The sequence below is a fragment of the Neophocaena asiaeorientalis genome, unplaced genomic scaffold, assembly GCF_003031525.2.
Source record: "Neophocaena asiaeorientalis asiaeorientalis breed wild unplaced genomic scaffold, Neophocaena_asiaeorientalis_V1.1 scaffold436, whole genome shotgun sequence".
In the NCBI taxonomy this organism is placed as follows: Eukaryota; Metazoa; Chordata; class Mammalia; order Artiodactyla; family Phocoenidae; genus Neophocaena; species Neophocaena asiaeorientalis.
In genome coordinates, this window is record NW_020172473.1 from 286,814 (window position 1) to 313,857 (window position 27,044).

Consider the following 27,044-nt stretch of genomic DNA (forward strand, 5'->3'; position numbering starts at 1 on the left):
TCCCTCTTCACACACAACCAGCAGGCTCTTCAGAACATGACTACAGGCCCATTAGATTAAAGCAGCTTTGAGGTAGTATCTCATGAGAGTGTTATTCTAAGAACACAATTAGGTTAATTGCAGCATTGTTTTATTATAGGGAAGATGGTAGCACAAAGCCTTGCTGTTTATCTTGATCACAGTCAAGATGGCCATGCCTGACTTTTTTCTTTTCATTTGGACAAGAGAGCGCTGAATCAGAAGGGAGAAAGGCCTGCGTTCCACGGCTGACTCTGCCACCGAGTATTTATGGGAACGTCACATTTCATCAGTTGGGGCCTCAGTTACTTGCCAGAAGAGGAGATTGGGCTGGATTACCTGGGAGTCCTTTTTCACTTTCCATTACTTAACAAAGTGGTTTAAGAGACTGTAATGATACATAATAAAACTAAAACTAATAAGGACAATAAAGTCATCTAACGGTAGCAAGGGTCTGCGCCCTGGTGATGAAGCCGTGCCCTCGAACGTGAGGTTGGTTTGTGAGACTGACGCGTGGCCTTTCCTCGTGAGTGGGCACGGTTTACAAGCACGGGGCAAGTGCCATCTGATTTATGATGCCAGGCAGTAGAGTACCTAAGTCCAGCCCATTTCTGGAACAGGATTACCCCCAAGCAGGATGGCTTGGAGAACTCTATCCTTGGTACAAGTTCCGGAGCAAAAGTCAGGCGGTGTGAATTTTAACAGCTACTATTTCTGATGACCTGTTATATCCGGGTCCTCTGTGAAGTTGGTTCTTACCTTTGCTGTAACTCTGTAGTACATTTATCATTGCTTCCTTTTTTCAGAGGATGACGCTGGGCCAAGAGATTAAGTCACATGAACAAAATCACACGGCTGATGGTCACTGCAACCGAGAACTGAGGCCAGGCCCGCCTGCCTCTAGCTTCCTCTGTCCGTCTAGAAAGCTGCCCTTCCTGACCTCTCCCAGGCTCACTCTGCTTCCTGGGGGAGTAACAGTGAAAATGGCCAACCGGGCACAGAGCTGTAGGTAGGATCACGAGAGAGGCCACATGTGGGAGAACTCTGGAAGCCCTGGTGTCTCTTTACGCTTTTCCTTAGTGTTTCCGGTCACTTCAAAGCTACACAAAATTCACTCACCTTTCTCCTCCCCTCCTCCACGGAGGGGCTGTCGGGAAGCATCAATTTCAGAAAGTCTTCTTTGGAGAGCACGTGCTGACTTTCTGAGACATCATCTCCCACCACTGCCTGCTGCTGAGCTGCGGTGGACAGGAGACCCATCTCACCATACAGCCTGGTGAAACAAGGCAGAAGGAAAATGAAGGTGAGTCATCGGCCTATCTGTAAAACGCCGGTAGCCTTATGAATTAAAATCCAGTCACCAGCTTCACCCACCACGTTCATACACACACAGCTCTTCTCAGTTATTGAGCCGATTCACTTCTGCTGCATTTCTCCCAGATCCCCGTGCCATCCTACGTTCGTGAAATGAGTGCAAACTTAGGTTTCTGAATAATGCAGAACAAATCAGATCCCCAAAGCCCTGAATGAGAAAAACAGAGAGCCAACTGTTCAAATAAGGCTGTGTCTTCCCTTTCCTAACCTGTGTCAGAAAACACAGTTTCAATAATTCATCGGAGATTATCTCGTGTTCTTTGAAGGAAGGCTGGTGCTTGTCCGGAATTTGAGAAAGCCCTTCTCTTGTGGCTGGGCAAACCCACGCACCGTCCACCCTGCAACACGGAGAGCCAGATCCCGGGGAACCTGCCGTTGAACAGTAATCCATCCGGGTGCATGCCAAGTACTTTTATTATCAGCCATTTCGCAAAGCTGTTTGGATAAATGAAGCAGCTGTCCCCCTTGATTATCAGTATATAGAAATGTATTTATGGACAACAAAAGACTGTCTAGCCGAATTACTGTTTTCAGCTCTTTTCCAGGGAGAAAACTGGGGAGTCGTTTTTAAAAGGTTTGGGCTGCAAATGTAATCTGAGCCACGGAACATTCCTGAAGACACGGTGGGTGAAGAACCAGGGCCTGTACTGTCAGCAGAGGCGGCCGGGCCGCACGACCTGAAACGTGATGCTCCAGGAACCCACGGCCCAGGGCGGCAGCTTGCAGAGGATGACCTGTGTGTGACTGTCCTGCATCACCGAGATGACCCCATCTCTAAAGCCAGGCTACTGTCTTGCAGGGTGACGGCTCACTGGGGAATTATCAGGATATGGAACTCACATGAACATGCTCAAAATTAAGAACGATTTATCGGAACTCGCTATGGCTCTTGCTTTGTTCCCGAGGTAGATCAGGAACTTTTTGGCTCGGTAAGTAGCAGCAGCACTGATGACATGAAAGCAGTGACTGGGGAAGAAGCTTTCAAAACTTTTAAATGTGACTGAAGATGTGGTTGTCTTGGGAGCTAAAAAAGAACCCAAGACCCGGGGGATGGGGGCTCTGCACGGAACCCCCGTGGGAAGACCCACCATGGAGGGTTTGTGACCAGGCCGTCAGACGTGCCCATCTGTGGGCCCTGAGATTCGGGGGTGGACGTGCTCAAGAGCTCCAGGCCCTATCTGCTTTGGGAAAGACGTAGGGAAGAAAAAAACAAACCCAGGTCTCATCAGTAACTGCTGGGATAATAAGGTAACACCGAAAATCACTAATAAAATGCACTATTCCAGTTTCCCTATGTGTTTGAATAAAAATTGCTAGCCTTTTTTCCTGCTAACTTAGTGACTTTATTAAAATTGACAAATGATATGTCAATAAGTATGCTCCGAGGGTCTACTACCTGTGAGTCACGAGGAAGTACAGAGGTGAGCAGGACATGGTACGTGAATATAAAAGCAAGGAACAGAAATTTGTTTTAGGGACTTCGCTGGTGGCACAGTGGTTAAGAATCTGCCTGCCAACGCAGGGGACACGGGTTCGAGCCCTGGTCCGGGAAGATCCCATATGCCGCAGAGCAACTAAGCCCGTGTGCCACAACTACGGAGCCTGTGCTCTAGAGCCGGCGAGCCACAACTACTGAGCCCACGAGCCACAGCTACTAAAGCCCGTGCACCTAGAGCCCATGCTCCGCGACAAGAGAAGCCACCGCAATGAGAAGCCCGCGCACCGCAACAAAGAGTAGCCCCCACTTGCTGCAACTAGAGAAAGCCTGTGGGCAGCAACGAAGACCCAACGCAGCCAAAACTAAATAAAATAAACAAATTTATTTAAAAAAAAAGAAATTTGTTTTAATTTTATATGAGAACATCAAGGAAAGAGAAGACTTTTAAAGGGAAATATAAATGCCAACATTTAAAGAGCTTTACCAAGATGTTTCTCGATTACTCTTTTTTAGAAAATCTGTTTCTACTGGGGGGGAAAAATACATTAGCTTGGTCCATGCCCCAGATGCCCAAGGTTTGCCTAGAGAAGAGCCCCCCGGACACCTTACCCCTGACACTCAGCCACTTCGGGTTCCTCGGGTGGCGGGCTGTCTTCCGATTTCTTCCAGCCGATGACATATTTGTTCATGGCCCCTTGCCGGTGGTAGGCCTTGGACACGCACCCCGGGGCCTGTTGACTGCTGCTGTGAGACACGATGTACACTTTGGACGTATCCAGAGACCCACTAATTTTGGAACCGTGAGCTGAGGGGCTCCCTGAATGGCGTGAACCACTGGGGAGAAAAAGACAGAAGCTGCGATACAATCAGATCTCAGCGGTGCGGGCACGTTGCCAAACTCAGAGCCACCACACACGACTCCTGTCCTTCTCTGTGAGCAAAATCGGGCAGCGGGGGGCAGATGTGGCCGCCTCTCTGCCACGTGCCTTTGGAATGCCCTGCTTCCTACAGGCCAAGGGTGTTCCCATGCAAAGCTGTACGCCTGTGGCCAGAAGGATGTTCAAAGCCCAGCCAGGGGAAATCTAATAGAAAAATGGGCACCACAGCGATGCCTCAGAAGAAAAGAAACTCATATGGTGAATAAACATAAGAGGAAGGGCTCAACCTCTGCCATCCCCAAGGACACCAGCGCAAACCACTGCAGGATATCAGGGCACACTCACCAGACTGGCAAAAGTGGGAGCCTCTTATGATGAGAGTCCAGTGTTACCAGCACCTGGGGCAATGGTCACAAGCCCGATGTGCTTTTCCATTTTCCTCATTCAGGCTTGATTAAAATGTCTTTGACCCCAATAGTAAAATATTTTAAAGTTAAACTCTAAGAACAAATGTAGGGAATCCATTTGACGAGCAACGTGGCAAAGACCCGTGTCTAGCAGCAGTAACGTTGCTCTAAAGGTTTCCTCTGAAGCAGATCAACATTCTAGAATGTTGGCAATAAGGTTTTCATGAATCCTTTCCTTCTAGACTCACGTTCTTATTTTAGAGTTTCACTGCCAACTCTCAATCCTTTACGAAGAGTAGAGTATGATGACATGAATAAGTGTGAACAACAGATAATCACATGAGCCATTTACAGGAGAAACCAGAACATGGGTTTTTTTGCTTTGTTTTTTTGGCAGTTGATTTGTTTCACTTTGCAAAAGCTTGGTTAGGCTCCTATGAATACTGCTTTGTATTCTGAGCTCTTATCTAAGTGCCCTGCCCTCGTAGGAGAAAAAAAAACAACCAACCAACCAAAACGGGTTTGCTGAATTAAAAGCATGGAGCGGCAGGGGAGCCGTCTTAATGGGTGGTGATTCCTGCACACCCCTCCCTCCAGCCCCGTTCTCGCCGCGCACCAGTGCGGCTTGTCTTCAGGGGTCGTAAGTCTCCGTTCCCAGTTCTCAGTGCAATCCCGGAATCGCACCACAAACATAACGGACGCTTGCTCTACTCCTGGATGGCTGTTGGGAACGTGCGCGTGTGTGGCGGAGCTGGTGGGGGTGGCAGTGATGCTGGTGGTGAAAATCCAGAATCAGAGTATTAAGAATGTGCCATAGATGGTCTGGGAACTGCGAACAGTCGACCGCTGGTGCCTCCTATTTCCTTAGGCAACCCAAGGCGCTGGGTTACTAACTCAATCAACAAGCATTTATCCACAGTCTTCTTAGACTTCCCTCCTTCACTCAACAAACATTCCAATGCTTGTCAAGTTCAAGGACCTGTATGTACCAAGTGCTGTGGCTACAGAGTGAAGGAGACAGGCCCGGGCTCTCTAGATGAGAGGAGGCAGCAGCCTGGGGTGAGATCCACACTGAGTACAAATCATGTCAACCAGGGTTGAGCGCTGAGAAGCAGCTAAAACATGGTGGGATACGTGAGTGTGTGGGGTGGAGGGGTGACTAGCCAGGATGCTCGGCGCTGATGCCAGCCCCTAAGAGGCTCTCCTGCTCTCCTGTTCCCTGGACTGTGCCCCGTCACAACTGAGCCCCTGGGCAGTGGGCCTCAGCTCCGAGCTGACCACACGCTCAAAGGCCGATGGTACTCATCAACACAGGGAATGTGCGTCCCGGTCTGGGTCATGGCATTTCAGGATCTGCAGAGTCTCAGCACCACTGTGGCAGGTGGGTCCCTTGTGCACAAATGAGCCAAGTTCCTTTTACCTCAACACACTGACATTTCAAGTCTTATTTTAAATGTAAAACTATTAATAGAGAACACTTAAAAATACTTGAATATTTTAAAATTAAAAAAACACTTTAAATTATTGAAATCTTATTTTCTCTAGCTCTCCCATATGGGTGAGGGGACAGACAGGAGGAAGTGTGCAAAAGAGTTGCTTTAATGACTTCCACATGAGCAAAACGCCTGCAACTGGAGTTGAAATTGGCTTTAAAGTCACTGTCAACTAAGAAGGGCAAGAAAAAGGCACCTGGATGGGACAGGAGCCCCTCACTCAGCACACGGCCCTTCTGCAACCGCTGTGCACGTCCCGCGTAAAGGGGTCGAAAGAAGGAACGTCGACCAGAAATGCAATCTAGCAGTTTCCTGTGCTTTCTACGAGTCTGACCCATCACATTAATGAATGCTTAAGGTGTTCCAGAAAATTGACTTCAAATCCCTATAAATATCCTGACTCTATCCATAAGAGAAGGTGCTCTGAAAGGGGTTTCCACTGAAATTTTCCTCAACGGTAATACAAAATTCTGTTTGTGATGCCAATTACATCTCTCTAACAAGGTATCAGGAAATCAGCCATTTTACAAAATCTTCTACACTCTGAACAAGACACCAGAAGATTATAAAATCCCAAGATGGTTTTTACAGCCTGGCCAATTCAAAACTGTCTCTGAAAGTAAGACAGGAATAATTCAGGTAACCAAAGCCACTGATAACACTTAAATATTATTTTAGCTAGTACTAAACCTATTTAAAGTCAAATTATTAAAGAGAACTGGTCAAAAGTAATAGGCGTTTCTACTTTGAAATAGTTTCCATATCCTGCACTCCGTCTGCCCAGGGGAAGAAGACAGAGCCTATGGTGGGTGCTCAGGACGCCCTGTCTGCATCTCCTCCCCCTTCTCCCAGGGACACGATCCTCTGATTTTCTTCTGAGGAAGTGGCTCTCTTCCCCAGTCTCCAGCTGCGTGGTTTGGCAGACTGACCGCCAGGCCCCCAGAGCACGGTGATTAAAGCCAAGAACACGTGAAGAGACACTGGTGGCAGGGCAGGGGGGCATGTCTGCAGGAACTTGAAAAGATCCGCACTTTCTTCCTGTGACAGGGGAGCAGTAGCATGGGAGGCCTGCAGGTGACACAGCAGGTGACACAGCCATTCTCACCGCTGAGATTTCAGGGCCGTCCTGCCAAGCCCACGGACCGGGGGGACCTGGTCTCAGGTGACATCATGTGAGCTGCTGTGTCAAAGCGGAACCTTCACAGTTCTGGCCTGCGGGGTTCCATAAGCCAAAATACTACCTTCGCCGTGTGAGCTAATTCGTGCGCAGTTTTCTTTAACTTGTCACATAAATGCCCTCGAATGACACAAATGATGTAAATGTAAGACACAGACGACGACGTTAGCAACAGGAGAAGGAAAGCAGAAAGGCGGCAGTGAGCACGTGTGTGCAGGCACCCTCGTGTTTTAGGTTTGTGTAAAAAAAATTAATCTACGGTAATTTTCCGGGACTTAGAAGTTTAAAACGTTTTTTCAAACAAGATCAGACATCACATGACATCAGTCATGAAAATAACAGCACCGCTGATGAGGTCTCGGCCTCGACTGAGAGGAAAGCCGAAGCGATTCATGTGTCTGCTTTGTGGTCACAGCTACTCTCCCTTCTGCCCGTTGGTTCGTCCCTCCCGGCTTGGCAGTGGCCGCGTGAGGACGGGCAGAAGGTCAGAGGGCAGCGGGCTCGGCCTGGGTGAAGGCGGCCGAGGAGGACAGAGGCCGGCACTGGGAACCCCACGGCCAGACTCAAGCACCATCGCTGGAGAAGTGCCTCCGCCACGGCCTTAGGGACCTGGAAGGATAATCCCATCAGCGTTCATCTGACTGCCCTCCGGCAGCTGGAAGAGTTCTGAGGAAAAGTCAGACAGTCACTCAGAGCTGAAGTAGGGAAGGCCTTGGAGACGGCAAGGAAAACGAGAGCGGTCGTCGGTGTGCAGTAAATTCTGCGCACAGCCAAACCTGAATGAGAGCGTTTCTCTGCCTGGTCTTTGAAGGGAGGAATCACCAATTATGAGTTTTAAGGTCTCTGTACAGACACATGTCAAACAGGAGTTTAAAGCTACTCATGACTATGTACTGCACCTCCGTAGTTAGAATACAATTCCTTTAAATTTAGCGAGTCTTTTTTTTTTTAATTGGACTGTCACTGTGAACATACTTCCATTGGTACACACGCTGGTGAGAGGGGGCCCGCGGACCAGAGGAGAGCGGGACACGGGCCTTCGGAGGGACGACGAGAGGCCACCCCTCGCCCCTCGTCACTGTCCACTATCCCCTGAGCGCTGTCCAGCTTGCCATCTCCTGAAAATCAGGGACAACAGATTGAACTGGGAGAGAGAGATGAGTGGTCTGATAAGGGCCACGAGCATCTCTGTTTAGTTTTCTCTCAACTTTCAAGAGAAAGGAAGCTGGAAATCACAAACGTATTCACGTGCACATTTCAAAGGAGACTCTGGAAGCATTCCCTCTGAAGTCACGCCGCGTGGCACACAGCTGACAATGACCTCAGGCGCCTGCTGGTCCTACTTCGGGCCCCTCTCCCACCCCAGCGCAGGCGATGGTGCCCAGGGTGCCCGGAGTGGGCGCCGGTGGCGGCGCGGGGACTTACCTGGAGTGGGATGAGATCTCGCTGAGGTCGCCCAGGCTGCCGTCGGCAGCATGGCCGGCGGAGATGCTGGGCGCATAGCCGTGGACCGCGTACATCTTGGCCTGCTCGTCGTCGGGCCCCGGGATGTCCGAGTCAGCCCACTGCTCCGCTTGCCCGTGGACCAGGGACCTGCTGCCCGCCAGGTGCACGGGGCCGAGGACCGCGGCGGGCATGCACGGGGCCGTGTCGATGCCACTGTCCGTGGAGGCGCCCTTGATGTACGTAAGCCCCGGCAACTCGGGGTCCATCAGGTCCCCGGACCCAAAGTGCTTGTCATCGCTGTTGCCAGAGGTGTCACTGGAGAGTGTGTTGCTGCTGGAATGGCTGGGGCAGCTCTTCTCTCCAATCTTGAGAAGAAAGAGAAACGGGAAGGCTTCCAACAAATCCCACACTTTGCTTCTTTGTGAAGAGGTCATTCCCCCCCCCACCCCCGGACTCAGGAAGCCACAAACCAGATGATTTCACCCGAACCCCTTCTGCTCACTTGTTAGTGAGAGGCAAGGAAAGAACTTCCTTGTAAAAAATATCCTGGTTTCATGCAAAAGTCCCCCTGAGTCATAATTCCTCCCATCGTTCATCTTAACCTAAATGGGTATCTTTTCAAGTCTTTGTTCAATTGCTTGTGCATGAAACGCCGAAGTATTGCCAGGGTGTCGCTAACCAGAAAGTAATCAACGAAGGTTACAGAAGCTGAGAAAGCACGTGGGGAATCAATAAAAGGAGGACAGCAGCCTTTCCTTCAGAAGATGCTCCTACAATGAATGACAGGGCCAGCCCTGCGTCTGGGGCTGAAGACCCAGGTCTGGATCACAGCGATGGGGCTTTGGACAGCCACTCGATCCCTCCCTCTGCTTATTACTCTAAGCCCAGCGATCACTGCATGGACCCAACCAGCTCACGTGCAGAAGCACGGCATAAGTGCGAGCCATATGCCCCAGAGCCCAAGTCAGGGCAGCCCCGGGGGGGGAGGGGCTGATGAGATGGGGTGCTCTCGGGAGTGCTCTGAGATCCCTGGAAGACGAAGCCAAGAGAACAGGGTAAATGTCCCCGTCTGAGGATGTCCTGGTACAGACACGGCCCCTCTCCTGAGGCTGGGAAAACTAACGAGGCCCAAATCGTCAGTCGTGAGACCCAGCCGAGCCCCGATCTATTTTCAAGTGGTTTGGCCTTTCCTTCCTTCCTATTACATCCTTAAGCAACTCCCCTTGCCCTTTGTTATCACACATGGATCTTCTGTGCAGGTGGCATTGATCGGCTCCATGAGGCTCGAGACGAGGTGGGGATACAGCTGAGAGACGGAGGCCACGTGTTCGCAGGTAACACTCGGCTAGCTCTACAGCTGGCCGGTGACGCACGGAGGAGACGGAAAGGAACAACTCAGCTCAAGGCCCGATCAAATGCCCACAGGTTCCGAAAAATCAGCTGCTTTATAAGGTTGGCCTCATTTGGCAACAACTACAGTTCCTGTTTTCACGTTTAACTGGAAGTTTTATTTCACTGAGCTACAGTCACCGACATGGCCCGCTTTTTCATTTTTGCGGGCACTGTGGGAACACCGGCTGCCTGTCGGTTGGCTGGGGCCGGTACTGTGCACCATCGGCGGCCGTCCACTGAGCCCCGGGCAGAGTGTCGCCCACCACACACCCCGCTCCACAGGTTCCGCTTCTGAGCTGTGCCCACAAGTGGGTAAGAGTTCACAGGTTAAAAATACCAAGGATCAAAGGCTGAGTCTACAATCTTGGCTCTGCCAATAATTTACGGTATGACCTTTCTTTGTGGTTCTTTATAAATTAAGGAGGAAAAAAAAAAAAAACCTTCGCTTTTCATTTATTTTTTTTTTTTCCCCTCCACCCAAGAGCCTTGTGAGGTAAAAGACACCCCTGAGAATCCCTGGCAACAATGGTAATAAACCGCGTGTGCTGAGATGATCACAAGGGCCGAAGGAACGCTAGTTCACGAGGAAAGGACTCACATGAGAAAGCTTATTGGGGGAATCCTTGCAGCCTCCATCATTCTGCAGGCCTCTTTCTTTATAGGAGCTCAGGACTTTGGGAGGTGGGCCGTGCCATTTGGTTTCTGTCACAAAGAGAGAGAAGACTTAACATTTCATTTCTCGTGTTAACGAAGGAGCGAAGAAATGCAGGAGCCGAACGAATGGTTCAGTGATCGCGAAGAGGACTGTGGTTCTAGGACCTTCTCCCGGTCCTGCCGATGGAGACAACCTGGAGCAGGCAGAACTGCCCACAACGCTCATGGTCTGTTCCCCAGGCACCACAGGCACCACCCGCCGTGACCACGTCCCAGACGACGTCGCGAGGTCCAGCGGCCAACTCACACAGGGCGGGATGCAGCCGACCAGACATGCACGGCTGAAGGAACGGGTGATGGGGGAAGGAGAGGGCAGGAGGGAGGGGCGCCTCGGGGCAGGGGTCCTTGTTACCGGGGTGTCTGCTTCCTTCCATGGCGTCCTCCCGCTCCCTGGCCCCTTCACATTCCAAAGGGCCGGAGCCCTGGTGCTCAAGCAGCAGGGGAGACTGGCACCTGGAAAGAACACAGAGCTGAGCCCGCCTTGCCCCCCATCATCCCACCACTGTCCCGTGTGTGTGCTGGCTCCCGGAGGGGCAATCCCAGGGACCCCTAAACAGAGGCTGTCTCTGGCAGATGGAAATGCAGTCTGCCAGCCCAGCCCTGCCTGAGAGACTTAGAGCGTCTGGAACTGGGGGCTCTTGTTTCACCACTGGGTCCATAGAGGCACTTGGATGACACTGTTTACAGATAAAGGAGGTGGCCGACGCCAGGGGATGGAAGGACTGTCTGGGGTCAGGCGGCTCATCCCTGATGGGCTGAGGATGGGCTCACTGCTTTTGCTGTCGCTGTTTCTCTTATGCACTGATACTTTCTTATATCAAAGTTTTTAAGGAAAAAGAAAATCAGGTTGATTGGCGCTAGACTACATCCAGGTGGACTTTATTTTATGAAAACCCCCAAATAGGACAGTTCACTCTTCCAAAAGAAACTGCAGAAAACTTATTCACGTTACAAAGGGACACCTACTTACAGAATCCCAGTTACAGACCCCGGTTTGCAGAAAAAGCCAGAAGCGGTTTTTCCATTGACAGAAAAGGCTTCCCTCTACTTTAAAAATGCAACTCAACGGAGAAACATTTCTTGAAGTACCACTTTTAATAACCCCCTCTAGGATCTAAGGTAGGGAATGCACGGAACTCGGACTGCAAAGCTCTACTTCTCAGCCCAAACCAGAAGGAAGGAGCATGCCGGGGAGAGACGTTTCCCTGGGCACGTGCGAGAGCAGTAATAGAAGGTTGTCTGGTCCGGTGAAAGCCTCCCCGGCTGACCTGGCCGTTCTCTTGTCTAATCAGTGCAGCCAGCTCCTTTGGGCAGCAGAGACAACACTGGGCCCCAGCAGCACACAGAAACACTGCTGCCCTGAGCCTGGCCCACATCTCCGTGGGAAAGCACACCCACCCCGCTGTTTCCCCTGACAGACTGTATCAGTAAATTCTGTGCCCTGTTCACAGGTGCCCTCAGGGTCCTAGATGCTCTGCTCACACCCTACAAGGGACCTGCTAAATCTGCCTTCTCTGATTCTGGGCTGGGTTTGGGAGAGAAAACGCTTGCAAGAGAGGCTGTGAATTTATCCCTTGTCAGCAGTTCAAGTGAAGGGAAACTCCCAAGGGCCATCACCCACAGGGTCTCCAAATCCTTAACTTCTACATGTTCAGAAGGACTCTCCCTTATTTAAAAAAAAAAAAATCAGACAAGCTCAGAATACAGACAAATGAGTGCCACCTCCATAGAAATGATGAGCTATCCAGCCTGGTTGCACCCGTCCTATCAAAGGTCTGTCTTCATTTCTCTGTCCCCCAGTGGCCCCGCGCACAGTAAGCGCTTCTGAATGTGCCCCGCAAACAAGTGCCCCCCAGGGGCCCGCAGAAAGGTGAAAGCGAGCGGTACCCGTCGTATCCAGCTTGTGGTCTCCAGGGTCCGCTCCCGCCAGGTCCGGGATCACTGGAGGAGGACTGGTTGCTGGGTGAACTTCTGAAAGGTTGACTAGAATCAGTAACCGGGCCCTGAGGGGTCTGCAGGTTGCCAACATCCTGACCTGGCTTGTTTTGTTTTACAAGTGAATTCATTTTTCAGTGATGCAGAAAAGGACAAACACGCATCGCAGTCGTGGACAAGTAAACTAAGAATTGGTGATGCCATGAGATTTCAGGTGGTTTACGGTTGGTAATTTATTATAAGAAAGAGACGTGGCGGAAACAAGGCTTCACCATCTAAAGATTTCAAGCACAGCTAATGATGCCAGTGAAACACGCGGAACCCCCAAGAACACAGAATTATGAAAACATCACTACTACTCGGTCTGTGAGACTTAATGCAAGGCACGTTGTGGTTCTATATTTAAAATCCATACAGAGAGAAAACCCTAAATTTCTGGCAAAGCCATGTATTTCCACACATCGATTGAATGCCATCCTATTTATTTCAGACACACAAAAATGAATGATCCTCGTGAGAATTCACTTGATGAAGATGTGCTCGCCAACTTCCCTGTTGCTATTAGAACCCTTCCTTATAATTTACTAAATTCTATGTTAATAAGGGACGTTCTGCAGACCCCTTTCCTTCCAGATGTCACCCTTTTCACCTGGGCTATGTACTATGTGCATTTCTCTGAATACGGGAAGTTTATAAACTCAGCAGACCTTTGAGAAGAGACCAAGAGCCCAGATCACTTAGTGTCAAGTTGAAGTAACACCATTCCTGCACTCACTCTTGGAAGAATAGACTGGAGGAAGCAGAGGAAGACCACATGTTTTCATCTTAGCAATTATTATTAACACCTATATAGGCTCCCTATGTGCCAGGAACGGTTCTAAGCCGTTTACCTCTCTTGATGGACTCAACCGTCCTAATGCCCTGTGGAGGTCTCTATTATTTTTGCTAAATTGATTTTTCAGACGAGGAAACTGGAGACTGGGAAAGGCCGAGTAACAGGCCAAGGTGATGACCCGTCAAGCAAACAGCCCGGCCCAGCGTCTGCTTACAGCATACGTTCTATTAGACGAGAGCCTGACAAGACATTCGGAGGAAACTCACGGTGTCTCCATGGCCCATAAGTTATGCGAAAGTTAAAACAAAAGGAGTAGGAAATCAACAACCACAACAAGACAAATTTACTACGTTGTTCACTTAAAACTACCTTTGCGCATTATGCAACCCCCGAAAATTCTCACCAGCTTCTAATGCTGTTGGATTTAACTTCTAAACGAGTGCATTCTCTCAGGGAAAAACTTAATTTTAAGCTCAACTCCCTTTGCTTAAAATGAGAGAGAAAAACAGATGCTAACGATCCTAGGACCTCTGAAAATACTACACCCACGAGGGTGATGGGATTTCATCGCTGATTCTGCGGCTTTCTTTATACTCAAACCGTTCATATTTATCTAGACGCTCCTGCAAAATGGTTTCTCGGATATCTTTCCCGAGACGGTGTGGAGAGCGGGTTGATAGGAGGATCGCGGTGGAGAGGGATGGCCGTGGCCCTGGGGGGCAGCGTCCGTGGGGAGGACCTGCACGCCATCAGCATCATTGCTGGGCCAGGAACCCAAGCACCCCAGCATCTGGGGCCCGCCTGGCCACCCTGCCTGCCCACTTGGTCAGAACAAGCTAACTCAGAAATGATTAAGCCACATAAAAGTCCCCCTGACCCTCTGAAGTTCTAGCTGCAAGAGCTTCACAAGGGCCGCCCTTGAGGAAACGGTAGCAGCCTTACCTGGTGCCGTCGGGCAGCTTCCGGTCAAAGGAGGTGCTGCGTGGGATGGCGGCCTGGGTCTGTGAGAGCAGCGGCTGGCACTGCAGCCTGTCAGGCGTGCCGGGCACCGGGGAGGCCCTGGGCAGGGGCTGCAGGGCGGGCGTGGGCACTCGGTGCCATGTGGTGTTCCTCCGGAAGGGGGTCTTGTACTCACAGGGGGTGCCCTCGCTGTCGAGCTTGTACTCCACCATGGGGATCCGGCAGAGCTCCGAACACCCTCTGTGAAGCCAAGAAGAGATGGTCGGGGGGTGCTCAGCGCCGAGCCCTCAGCACCGTCCCTCGCAACCGCACACGTGCTTCTCGGGGCGCACAGACAGTGATGCAGAGCCATCACCCTCAGGAGCAGCCCTGGCGACGGTGACCTTGTCTGTTCACCCCCCCAGCACGGGTCAGGAGGAGGCAGTCTCGCGCCCGTGGCTCTGATTAACCGACAGATACACCTGTCAGGTGTTTCATTCATAGGCTCTGTCTCTCCAGGTAGCCTGCAAACTTCGTGGACAGACTGCCGTGTATCTTTAACCACTTTGCACACACTCAATCACCTGCACTGAACATGGGGGATAGATAAACTTCAATCGATGAAAAACGCCTCATACATAATCTAAACAGATAGCTGAAAGTACAGTTGTATCATCGGGGATCAGAGTCACATGTTATACCAAGTCTGAGAAAAGTGAAAAACAAACTTCGCAAAAAGCTGTCACAGTCAAGGGAAAGCCTGAGTGTCCATCCTGCCAAAGTCACGTGTGGTCTTAGTTACACGGTCACTCCCACGGGTCCTCACAAGGTCATCTCCTGTGGGCTCAAATGATCAATCAGGGATGTACGACCCTTTAGCCTGAAAAATGTGATCTCAGACATCCCTCAAGTTACACCGTGCACGTAGTGCTACTGACTTGACCAAAGTGACCTGCAAAGCCAACTGGTGCTGTTTGGCCAGGACACAGGAAGCCTCGGTGAGTCTCAGATTGGAGTGTCAGGGTAAATCATCCCAAGTTACCACATGAATGAAGCCATGCCTCTACCTAGACGTTCCGGAGCCAGGGGAAAAACTTTCTCATATTCACTCTAAGAAATCTATTAAGGTGATAAGGTATCGCTCTTTAAACAGGAGACTTTCATCCTCAAGATGGTGGAGTAAAACTTTTCAGAATCATTACAAAAGAACAAAGAGAACAAAAACCAAAACCAAAGTGGAACCATCAACAAAACTTGGAGACACCAAAACACAGTATATAAAGATGGAAGGCAATATCGAGACTGGAAAATCTATAGAGAAGGACAGTAGATAAGCTGTCACCTAGGACTGGGGATGGGAATAGAGAGTGTCTCTAAATCAGAACAAGGTTTCTTTTTCAGATGATTAGGATTTTCTAAAATTAGAATGGGGTGATGGTTGCACAACTCTGAAAATATTCTAAAAATGGGTAAATGCTATGGTGTGTTAAATAGATTTTAATAAATTTCATGAATTAAAAAAAAAAAAGATGCAAGGCAAATGGGAGAACGTCAATGGTGGAGCAGAGAAAGGCAAACCCAAGGGTGTGCAGAGGGAAAGACAAAGAGAAGCATGACCATCACCTTGCACACTTGAACAGGTGCAGGAACAGAGGTGCCACAGAGAGCGGAAGGGGAAGGGAAGGAGCGAGCAGAGAAAAGTGTGACGCTGGGGTCCAGGCGGCACTGGGCCCCACCTGGCAATACCCACCCCTGCCTCTCGAGGGCAGGAGCAACGGTCTCGGGAACCCAACCTGAAAGGAGGGACTCAAGGTCACGAGGTACCCAGAAGAGCACAGCTGAAAACAAAAGGTGAAGTAAAAGCTTCACTGGAAATGAGACCCCGAGTTGCTCCTTCCTCCAAACCCAGCTTCAGGGTCACGCCTCAAATAATAGGGATCTTTCTCCAGAGTAAAGACAAGCAGGTGTACACCACCTGATCACCCTGCCATGAGGCTCACCACCCTCAGAGAAAGAGAAGGAACTTTTGAAATTTAAAAAGTGGATGGCTAAAATTCAAAATAAAAAATCCAGTAAGACAGGTGGAAGGTAAACTGAGGAACTCGCCCAAAACGTTACAGGAGAGCAAATGCAAGAAAATTCAAGTTCAATCTCAGAAGTCTAACATCTACCTAACAGAGAAAGAGAAGAGAGGGGAAAAGGTGGGAAGAAATGATTAAGAAATAATACAAGAGGGCTTCCCTGGTGGCGCAGTGGTTGAGAGTCCGCCTGCCGATGCAGGGGACGTGGGTTCGTGCCCCGGTCTGGGAGGATCCCACATGCCGCGGAGCGGCTGGGCCCGTGAGCCGTGGCCGCTGAGCCTGCGCGTCCGGAGCCTGTGCTCCGCAACGGGAGAGGCCACAACAGTGAGAGGCCCGCGTACCGCAAAAAAAAAAAAAAGAAACAATACAAGAAAATTTCCAGAACTAAAAGATAGGTAAAACCAGATTTGACGGTCTCTAGTAGAATGAATGGAAAAAAGGTCCGTATCAAGACGTATTACTGTGGAATTCAGAGTCCTGGGTTAAAGCAGAGACCCTAAGTGTCTAGTGCAGAGCCCACACAAAGGCCTGGGTCACTGAACGGTCCGTTCTTCTCAACAGCAATGATGGGTGAAAGGTTCTCACCTGTCAAATCAACAGTACTTGGAGCTTGGGACGGAGAGAGGGATAGAAACCAAAAACAATGCTCTGCTTTTTGGCTTGGGAAACCAAATGGATGGTGGTGCCACCCTTTGAGAATAGAAGAAATGAACCGAATAAAGCATCCTAAGGAGATACGTATGCCTGTTACACAGAATGGGGCAAGGATTATCTCTTTACCAGTAAACTTGACTTTTATTATCTTTTATTTTACCCTCCTCCCCCCAAAGCAAAATTCACCTCTCTTTATCTAAGCAAGTTTAAATTACTCTTGATTTACTGAATGTGCTAAGTTACTGGTCAAATTTAATTAAGTCGAGATTTACATTGGATTGCATTTTTTTAAATAAAATGCCAAGACGCTACAATTTTTTGCTCACGGACATATTGTTTCCAAGTGCTTTTCTATTTAACTAGATACCACATCCCCTGGGACTACTGACTCGTGCATATGGCCAATGACGTAATCAGAAATCATAAAGGTGGGATATTAGTATACATCAAAACATCAAGAAAACCGACTCTTGTAGTCCCCCGGAACTGATGCTGTAAGCAAGTCACTGGATGTTCAGGTGAGCCTCAGGCTTTGGTGTCTCAAAGGCTGAAGCTGTCTGAATCGTCCAAGTCAAGGAATCTCTAACAGAGACCAACCAAAGTGACAGGTCCCGGAGTTATGTTTTGAATGAAAGGCAAGTGAACCTTGAATCCTAGGGACTAAAGGGCACCTTGCATTTCCAGTGTTTGCTTGGGTTCCCAGTTGATTGGGTTTGGTTTAAAAAGAAAGAATGAGGGGCTTCCCTGGTGGCGCAGTGGTTAAGAATCCGCCTGCCAATGCAGGGGACACGGGTTCGAGCCCTGGTCCAGGAAGATCCCACATGCTGCGGAGCAACTGGGCCCGTGCGCCACAACTACTGAAGCCCGCGCGCCTAGAGCCCGTGGTCTGCAATAAGAGAAGCCACCGCAATGAGAAGCCCACACACCACAACAAAATGTAGCCCCCACATAGCAACGAAGACCCAACGCAGCCAAAAATAAAAAAAAAACAAATAAATGTATTAAAAAGAATTAAAAGAAAGAATGAGAAAAGAGAAGACAGATGGCTGGGTAGTACAGGGTCTAATTCACGCTCATAGATTGTAGTCTTCAGTAAGATGCTGTAATTTAGCTTCAATCTTGGATGAAAAAAAGGTTATATAAATGCATAATCATGAGTAATATTTGAGAGACCACCACTGACAAAAACTCGCACCATGCATTAGGCTGAAGAGAGAGTCAGGGTTGAATATTTCATTTCCAACCTCTCGCACAAGGTCATATGCAAATGATCTTTTAATACTAAACACGGGCATTCTTTTGCCCTGATAAAAATCAGCTTAAAGAATGACTTAATTTTAAAGTCAAAATTAATTCTGTTATGACACTTTTACAGTAACTACTCTTACAAAAGAGATTTTTGCTTTGTTTACTTCTATGACCAAGACATCCAATAAACATCACTAATTATAACATATCATCAAACCTAGTCAAACTCAGCTCTGCTCCAGAAGTATGAGGAAGTCCTTGAAGGATACATATGGAAATTCAACCAATTTTTAGGGAAATGGGAAGAGGTGTAGAATAAGAATTACACATTAGTCTGCAGAGGGGCTCACGCTCCAGCAGGTGCCAGGAACTGCACCTGCCCGTGAGCACACTTCTCTCTCCCCCTGGGGTGGCCGGACACCAGGCGAGATCTCAGCTCATCTGGGCATCCAACCTGGCACTGCCGTGAAGGGAACGCGGCACACATTTCTGGGAAGTAAAGGCCAATTCAAACCCAAACTGACCAAGTGCAAAAAAGACAGCACAAGAAGTCATCTCCGAACAAGTGAGCTGCTAATCTTGTGTTCTGAAGAAAAGACTTAAGTCTTTTGCTTTCCCGCACTGGTGCAGAAATCCAGACCTCACTGATAAACGTGCTCCATCTCCTTTCGACACACCAAATCGAGTCAATGGATGTGAATGGCATTTCTAGCTTCTGGCACCGTTTTTTTTTTTTTTTTTTTTTTTTTGCGGTACGCGGGCCTCTCACTGTTGCAGCCTCTCCCGTTGCAGAGCACAGGCTCCGTACGCGCAGGCTCAGCGGCCATGGCTCACGGGCCCAGCTGCTCCGCGGCACGTGGGATCTTCCCGGACCGGGGCACGAACCCGTGTCCCATGCATCGGCAGGTGGACTCTCAACCACTGCGCCACCAGGGAAGCCCAATAAACATAATTTTTAACACTGTTTGTCTAGCCAGTAACTTTTCTGAGGCTAATAACCTCTCTCAGTCATCTATCCTGGAAGGGAAGACTTTCTGTAGACCAAGAACATCATAAAAAACGTGCCGGTTAAAAATGTGACACTACAAAACTGTAAGAATAACAAGTGGTTCCGTGAGTTGCAGCCCTCAGAGGATCTTACGTTTGACTGCTTTAATCTGACAAACAATCCCATTGTCCCTCTAAACCTGGCACCGTGGACTCCGCAGGATGGCTTATTCCTGTACGAGGGACACTCAGTAACTTCTTCACATCCACACGCATCTGTGTTCTCCTCTGCTTCCGGAAGCTCCCAAGTCCAGGGTTTCCCACCTGTAGATTTCTAGTCTGTGGCTGCTCCCACATCCTGGCTTCTGGGCACGGCCAGCGCAAAGGTGGCGTCCTCTCTATTCACAGCTAACAGGCACCCACGCTCACTGCCCAGCACTGTAGCTACAGACGCACAACTTCACAGACACCAGCAAGGTCCCCAAGATGGCATCATTCCTTTCAAATGACACCTCCAGTCTCCCAGAAGCACCCTCCGTTTAGCACCAATAAGTGGGCACTTGAAGCAGAATCGCTGCTGGCCAGGTTGTGGACTCGGCTCTTTAAAGCCATTCAACCTCAGCAGCCTGGCCGTCAGGACCATCACTGTCTGAGCCCGGCCAAGCTGCAGTGTTCTCTGTTCACTTCCAGCAGGAACCCTCTACAGCAATCAAACTGTTCTCCACTGAAGAGAGAAGTCTATGCCCTGGGCTCAAAACCCAATGTGTAGCTCAGAAATGGGACAATCTCTTTGGACCCACGCTTCTCCTCCTGCAAGCGGAATGGTGACAGCAGAGGGTGTGTCGAGATTAAATTATACGAAGTATGCAAGCCTCCCAAAGCAACAGCTTCAAAGAAAGAAGTTAGTTTCAAACGGATACTATTAATTGTTGCTTCTGTAGAGACAGTCAATATAAAACAGCAAAAGGCCCATACGCTTTCCTGAAAGTTCTTTCTAGATAGTATATATTTATAGAATTATAGAATTGTAAAGTTTAACTTAATGTAACAATCGGAAGTACAGAAAAGTTTAGAGCTGTGAAGTTCCCTTCGTGTACATCCATCTGTAGAAGAATGCATCATTACCCCGTTACTTTCTTCTTTCATCTTATATCAAAGCAGGACCCGTGACTTTCAAAAACGATGAAAGGGGAAACGTCCTAGGGATAATAAATAGGGATAAATACTTTTAAAGAGCAGCAACAACAATAACAAAAAAATCCCCCAAACCTAGAGAACTGAGGAAAGTTTAAAGGAACAAGACGTATTCTTTTTGTTCAAAAAAGTTGAATAAATTAGCAGGACGTGGAGTGGGTAAACCATGGACCCACAGCACGGCTTAATCATGTAATTACAACTTGCATTTACTCTGAAATTGCCTGTTGGTTTCACTTTGTTTGGTGGCGTCACAGCAAACCGTCACCTGAACCCACCAATCTAGTGACGTCTTCCAACATACTGCGATGTTATCTGTTACTCCTAACCCACACTTCTCTTGTGTGACACTTTACAGGTTTCCACCTACACTACACCATTTCAATTTCACAAAAATGTCTGAGGCAGTACAAAGGACGTGTCCAATTTTCAGAAGCCTCAGAGACTTTGGAAAGGTGAGACAGCTTTCACCCTGGAACCAGGAAGCTGACTCCTAGCTCGGTACTCTTTCCAAAACACATGCCCATCTCCTTAGGAAACTATCAAAGAACACTTAATGAGGCCCACATCCTGTCAGTTTCCACTAGGACCTGAAGGAGTCTTTGGAAACAAAGGCAGATAGATCCCCTCAAAGGAACTACCTGCTTCTTTTATATTAGGCACTTTGTCAAAGAGCCCTCATAGCCCTAGGGATTGAAGTAATCACCGATATTTTAATCATTTTAATGTCTGTTATGCTAATAGCCTGCTAACAGCTAAAAGACTCTTTCTAAATTATACAACAAGGTGACAGGGATAATTGGGGCTCATTCACTCGAATCGCAAACTCTTTCTGCTGCATAAAAAAATTAAACGTTTCCAATAGGGAGATAACTTACTGTAAAGGTAAGGGCAGTGTCATATCTGAAATAGGCACTAAATGAAATATTAATTCACTTTTCTACCAATTTCCTTAATTTAAGATTAAAAAAGACACCTAGACTACAGATAGTACAAGAGACATCTAGACCAGAAACCCACTTGACCAAGCCCTTTGAATAAAGGTCTTTGAATTGAAAAGGTGCCTGTCGGGAAGTGAGGCTGGCTGATATTGAATAATTCACCAGCTTCTCCAGGCCTTTCCTTCTCACCAGACACGGGGTGGAATGTGTCTTCACCCTCTGCACCCCAGTACCTAACACAGCATTCGACTTAAAACAGGGCCAAACAGTTCTTTGCGAAGCCAACCACTTCCTTTTTTTTTTTTTTCTTAGAAAGTTTGTTGAGGAACAACGTTCTATTACATTACACACTTCACAGTTCAACAGAGGACTCAACAGCTATGTGACGCCTGACTTTTAGTGAGTATATTCCCACGAGAGCGCATGTTCACTGGCTGTCCATCACCACTACCCAGTGTCACTAGTCAAGCAGGAGACAGTTACTTGCCTAACGGACAGAAAGCTCGTGCTTTGCTGTCCCCTTTGGCATCCTGGTCACTGTGTCAATATCACAACATCTCAAACTGCCAAAAAAGCAGAGGTACTAAGGTGTAGATGACTGACGGGAGAGTGCGAGAGTGTTTGCAGCACTGAGATACTTATTCTCCAGATAAAAGCTCTTGCTCTAGTTTGAGAAAGCCATTTTTAAGTAGCAAAACTATAAATGGGAAGTCCTATACTTTAGAATGCCACACAGACAAAAAGGAGCCCATGGATGTAAAGATTATGCCTGTCCTTTCCATTTTTTTTTTTTTTTTCGGTACGCGGGCCTCTCACTGCTGTCGTCTCTCCCGCTGCGGAGCACAGGCTCCGGACGCGCAGGCTCAGCGGCCATGGCTCACGGGCCCAGCCGCTCTGCGGCATGAGGCATCCTCCCGGACCGGGGCACGGACCCGTGTCCCCTGCATCGGCAGGCGGACTCTCAACCACTGCGCCACCAGGGAAGCCCTGTCCTTTCCATTTTTAACAGTCCTGGTGCCCAGCAGCTTCTAGCACAAACTACTGCAGAGTGAAGGAATGAACGAAAGAAGTGAATGCATAGTAAACGTAAGGCAACCTACCTAACGTTCGTTCTGTAACTCAATGTTTATATGCTAGGAGGGATAAGATAATTCAAACATTACATTGGAGGACTGGGCAGAGGACTGAGAATTGTGACCGTGCTTCAGGTTACTTTGGGAACCTCAAGTTCCATATTTTTTTCACAGTTCACATTAAAATTCACAACTTGAGGGCCCATGAGCCAATACCAGATGGAACTGATTTTTCTTATCTATACACATAAATTGGAACCCTCATCTAAAACCTCACTTTAATCCAGATTACAACACACTATCTATCTACCTATCTATCTGTCTGTCTACCTACCTGTCTATCTATCTATCAACTGCTAATCTGACAAAATTGAACTTTCCTTCCCATTTCTATTTCCACGCCCCCTCTGTGTACTTTGGGGAGTTGAACGGTCACGGCAACCGGCAGCCAAACAGAAGACAAGAACATACAGCTTCAATTTTATAGAATGATCAGAGAACAACAAATTAAAGTCATGACAACATGAGATAATTTCCACTGTTTTGCATTATATAGAAAAATATGTCTTGGACAGTATGTCAACAAAGTATGGAAAATCACACAAAACAGATGCGCCACGCACAGAATTTCATTTCCATTTTTATTGGACATATTTACTAAATCACTCACATTGTATAACAACTCGTGCATAACTCTGGTGAGTCGTTATTTCCTTTGTATCAGCCTTTTAAGTTGATGTGTTTTCCTTAAAATGACATTGATAAAATGTCAGTCACCTTTGAAGGTTAGGGGCTGGGGCCATGCCCTGCCTTGCAAAACCAAGGAATGCTTAATTAAGAGTTTTGAAAACTGTTCTTCATCATTGCCATAGAGCCTGTCTGCCTGGGAAATGTCCTTGCTCCCTTTCAAACCTCATTTCCATTTGAAGACTGCTATTCCCTAACTGCTTCTGGCCACTCATTCCCAATCACTACGCAGCCTCTCCCGGATCCATTCCCAGCATGAGATCAGTTAATAAGCATTCCCAAAGGGAACCTTCCCTGCTTGGTGTTCTCTGGGACTCCACAAGGAAAATAAAATATGGCTCTGCTTTCCTTTCAAGCCAAGGGACAGCTGAGTTATTATCACTCTGAGGCTTGAGAATGGGACTTCAAAATGCGGGGTGCCTTTTGATTCCACATAAATACTTCCCCAGCTGAAGACTTCATTTAATCCAGCAGCTTCTGAGTCATAAGCAAACACCTTCTGACCTGTGGACAGCTAGGAGTGAGTCTATTAAATGACAGGCCTCTCCCACTGCTGACAGGAGCGGATGGGCTCTGAGGAGAATTACCTTTCCCTGATGTCCTGCGGGACAAAAAAAAGCTGATCATGGAAAAAAACGAATTGAGGCATTTTTCACTCTTTTATTCACAATGTTTATGAAGACTGAAATTATCTTCTAATTCATTAACTTGGCCATTTTGCTAGTCCTTATGGCTGTTATATTAAAGACAACTTAAAAGGAAAAATTACACACACACGTCCATTTAAATGAATGTTTTCTTTTGGCTGCCTCTCTGACAAGGCCTAAGACCCAATTTGTGAAAGATGGGGTCATTTTCCACGCCACAAATCAAATCTGTAGTTTAACCTGGAGGAAGCTCTTTGTATATTTTGCTGCAGGAGTCATGGTACTAAGTGATATTTCATTTAAAAGGTTTGGACTTTATCAACAAGGACCCACTGTATAGCACAGGGAACTCTACTCAATAGTCTGTAATAACCTACATGGGAAAAGAATATGAAAAAGAATGGATATACATATATATTTTATCAACAAGGACCCACTGTATAGCACAGGAACTCTACTCAATAGTCTGTAATAACCTACATGGGAAAAGAATATGAAAAAGAATGGATATACATATATGTATAACTGAATCACTTTGCTGTACACCTGAAAGTAATACAACATTGTAAATCAACTATACTCCAATATAAAATAAAAGTTTTTTAAAAACGTCTGTACTTTAATTTTCAAAATGAGCAAAGTGCTGCTCATTTCTTCTTTTACACCCTCCTCTATAATTTCTTTAAAAAATCTAATAGGGCTTCCCTGGTGGCGCAGTGGTTGAGAGTCTGCCTGCCGATGCAGGGGACGTGGGTTTGTGCCCCAGTCCGGGAAGATCCCACATGCCGCGGAGCGGCTGGGCCCGTGAGCCATGGCCACTGAGCCTGTGCGTCTGGAGCCTGTGCTCCGCAATGGGAGAGGCCACAACAGTGAGAGGCCCGTGTACTGAAAAAAAAAAAAAAAAAAATCTAATAATGCAGAAGGCTAAACTTGCTTAGAGTGGGGAGGAAACGTAAAACGACATTTCACATAAAAGACCCTGAAAAGCCAAAACAATCTTGAGAAAGAAAGATGGAGCTGAAAGAATCAGGCTCCTGGACTTCAGACTATACTACAAAGCTACAGTAATCAAGACAGTATGGTACTGGCACAAAAGCAGAAATATAGATCAATGGAACAGGATAGAACACCCAGAGATAAACCCACACATATGGTTACCTCATCTTTGATAAAGGAGGCAAGAGTATACAATGGAGAAAAGACAGCCTCTTCAATAAATGGTGCTGGGAAAACTGGACAGCTACATGTAAAAGAATGAAATTACAACACTTCCTAACACCATACACAAAAATAAACTCAAAATGGATTGAAGACCTAAATGTAAGGCCAGACACTATAAAACTCTGAGAGGAAAACATAGGCAGAACACTGTATGACATAAATCACAGCAAGATCCTTTTTGACCCACCTCCCAGAGAAATGGAAATAAAAACAAAAATAAACAAATGGGACCTAATGAAACTTCAAAGCTTTTGCACAGCAAAGGAAACCATACACAAGATGAAAAGACAACCCTCAGAATGGGAGAAAATATTTGCAAATGAAGCAACGGACAAAGGATTAATCTCCGAAATATACAAGCAGCTCAATATCAAAAAAACAAACGACCCAATCCAAAAATGAGCAGAAGACCTAAATAGACATTTCTCCAAAGAAGATATACAGACTCCCAACAAACACGTGAAAAGATGCTCAACATCACTAATCATTAGAGAAATGCAAATCAAAACTACACTGAGGTATCACCTCACACCGGTCAGAACGGCCATCATCGCCATCATCAAAACACCTACAAACGATAAATGCTGGAGAGGGTGTGGAGAAAAGGGAACCCTCTTGCACTGTTGGTGGGAATGTAAATTGATACAGCCACTATGGAGAACAGTATGGAGGTTCCTTAAAAAACTAAAAATAGAACTACCACACGACCCAGCAATCCCACTACTGGGCATATAGCCTCAGAAAACTATAATCCAAAAAGAGTCATGTACCACACTGTTCATTGCAGCACTATTTACAATAGCCTGGACATGGAAGCAACCTAAGTGTCCATCGACAGATGAATGGATAAAGAAAATGTGGCACATATATACAAGGAATATTACTCAGTCATAAAAAGAAATGAAATGGAGTTATTTGTAGCGAGGTGGATGGACCTAGAGTCTGTCATACAGAGTGAATACAGACATACAGACATATATACACTACCAAATGTAAGATAGATAGCTAGTGGGAAGCAGCTGCATGACACGGGGAGATCAGCTCGGTGCTTTGCGACCACCCAGAGGGGTGGGATACAGGGAGTGGGAGGGAGACGCAATAGGGAGGGGATACGGGGATGTATGTATATGTATAGCTGATGCACTTTGTTATACAGCAGAAACTAACACAACACTGTAAAGCAATTATACTCTAATAAAGATGTTAAAAATAACGAAACAAAACAAAAAATGACGTTTCATACTCAACATCACAGTCTAAAGCAAACGGCTGTCACTGCACGGATAATTTCCTGTGTGTGATGCGAGGCTGCCGGACAGCAGCGAGCACTTTTATCCGGGTGCTCAGAGAGTCGCAGGCAGAACCAGGATCCAAAACTAACAAAAATGTGGGTTTGCAAATTTACAAATTCAAATTCTCAGAAAATTGGAAGGCTGAACCGAAAGCATTTCAAATGATACATGCTAGGCTTAAAAGCTTCCTGGCTTCTGGAAATGTGGGTGACAGGCAGGCCAATTCTGGAGTGTTTACTACCAGGCGATCAGCTAGTTCTAATCCTGGCTAAGGTTAAAAATATAGAAGATGGTTATTCCAGATTGAACGGGAGAAAAATCTGCATCTTCAGGGAATGACATTAAGGATACTCTGAGGAGATAAATGCAAAATCTCTAAATATCTTGAATAGCTTCAATAAGAGAATTTGCATTTAAAACAAAGAAAGAATTAATTATGTGCAGACCAAAGCAGACAGCATGCCCTTGGATAAAAAAATAACAGGCGGGACTTTTTTTGTGTGTGTGGTACGCGGGCCTCTCACTGCTGTGGCCTCTCCCGTTGCGGAGCACAGGCTCCGGACACGCAGGCTCAGCGGCCATGGCTCACGGGCCCAGCCGCTCCGCGGCATGTGGGATCTTCCCGGACCGGGGCACGAACCCATGTCCCCTGCATCGGCAGGCGGACTCCCAACCACTGCGCCACCAGGGAAGCCCGGGACTTTTAAATGGTAGTTTTTATTTGTTTATTTGCTTTAGCTGAAAAACAATTCCGTATTTCTTAGGAGATTCTATTTTTCTAAATCATATGTTTTAAATATCAAATATAACGATAACTTTAACATTTTTATTAAGCAGATCTCTTGAAAGCTTAAAAGAAATGCCTTATTGAGTAACAGTAGACCAAAACTAAAACTAGGAGAGAAATGTTGTT

At 47.4% G+C, this 27,044-nt stretch overlaps 1 protein-coding gene across 4 annotated transcripts in view; it reads right to left on the reverse strand.

The window, feature by feature from the left end:
• The window catches only part of SIPA1L2 (signal induced proliferation associated 1 like 2), a 109,260-nt gene that overhangs the window by 26,426 nt on the left and 55,790 nt on the right, over positions 1 to 27,044 (reverse strand). For 3 of the 4 annotated variants that reach the window (XM_024738165.1, XM_024738163.1, XM_024738162.1), the window contains exons 9-15: positions 14,050 to 14,307; positions 12,225 to 12,308; positions 10,690 to 10,790; positions 10,222 to 10,325; positions 8,211 to 8,596; positions 3,440 to 3,664; positions 1,138 to 1,291 (exon numbers count right to left, since the gene is read on the reverse strand). In XM_024738165.1, coding sequence (XP_024593933.1) covers positions 1,138 to 1,291; positions 3,440 to 3,664; positions 8,211 to 8,596; positions 10,222 to 10,325; positions 10,690 to 10,790; positions 12,225 to 12,308; positions 14,050 to 14,307 — 1,312 coding nt within the window. The remainder of the gene's footprint in view (positions 1 to 1,137; positions 1,292 to 3,439; positions 3,665 to 8,210; positions 8,597 to 10,221; positions 10,326 to 10,689; positions 10,791 to 12,224; positions 12,309 to 14,049; positions 14,308 to 27,044) is intronic. The other variant, XM_024738164.1, reaches the window with a different exon arrangement.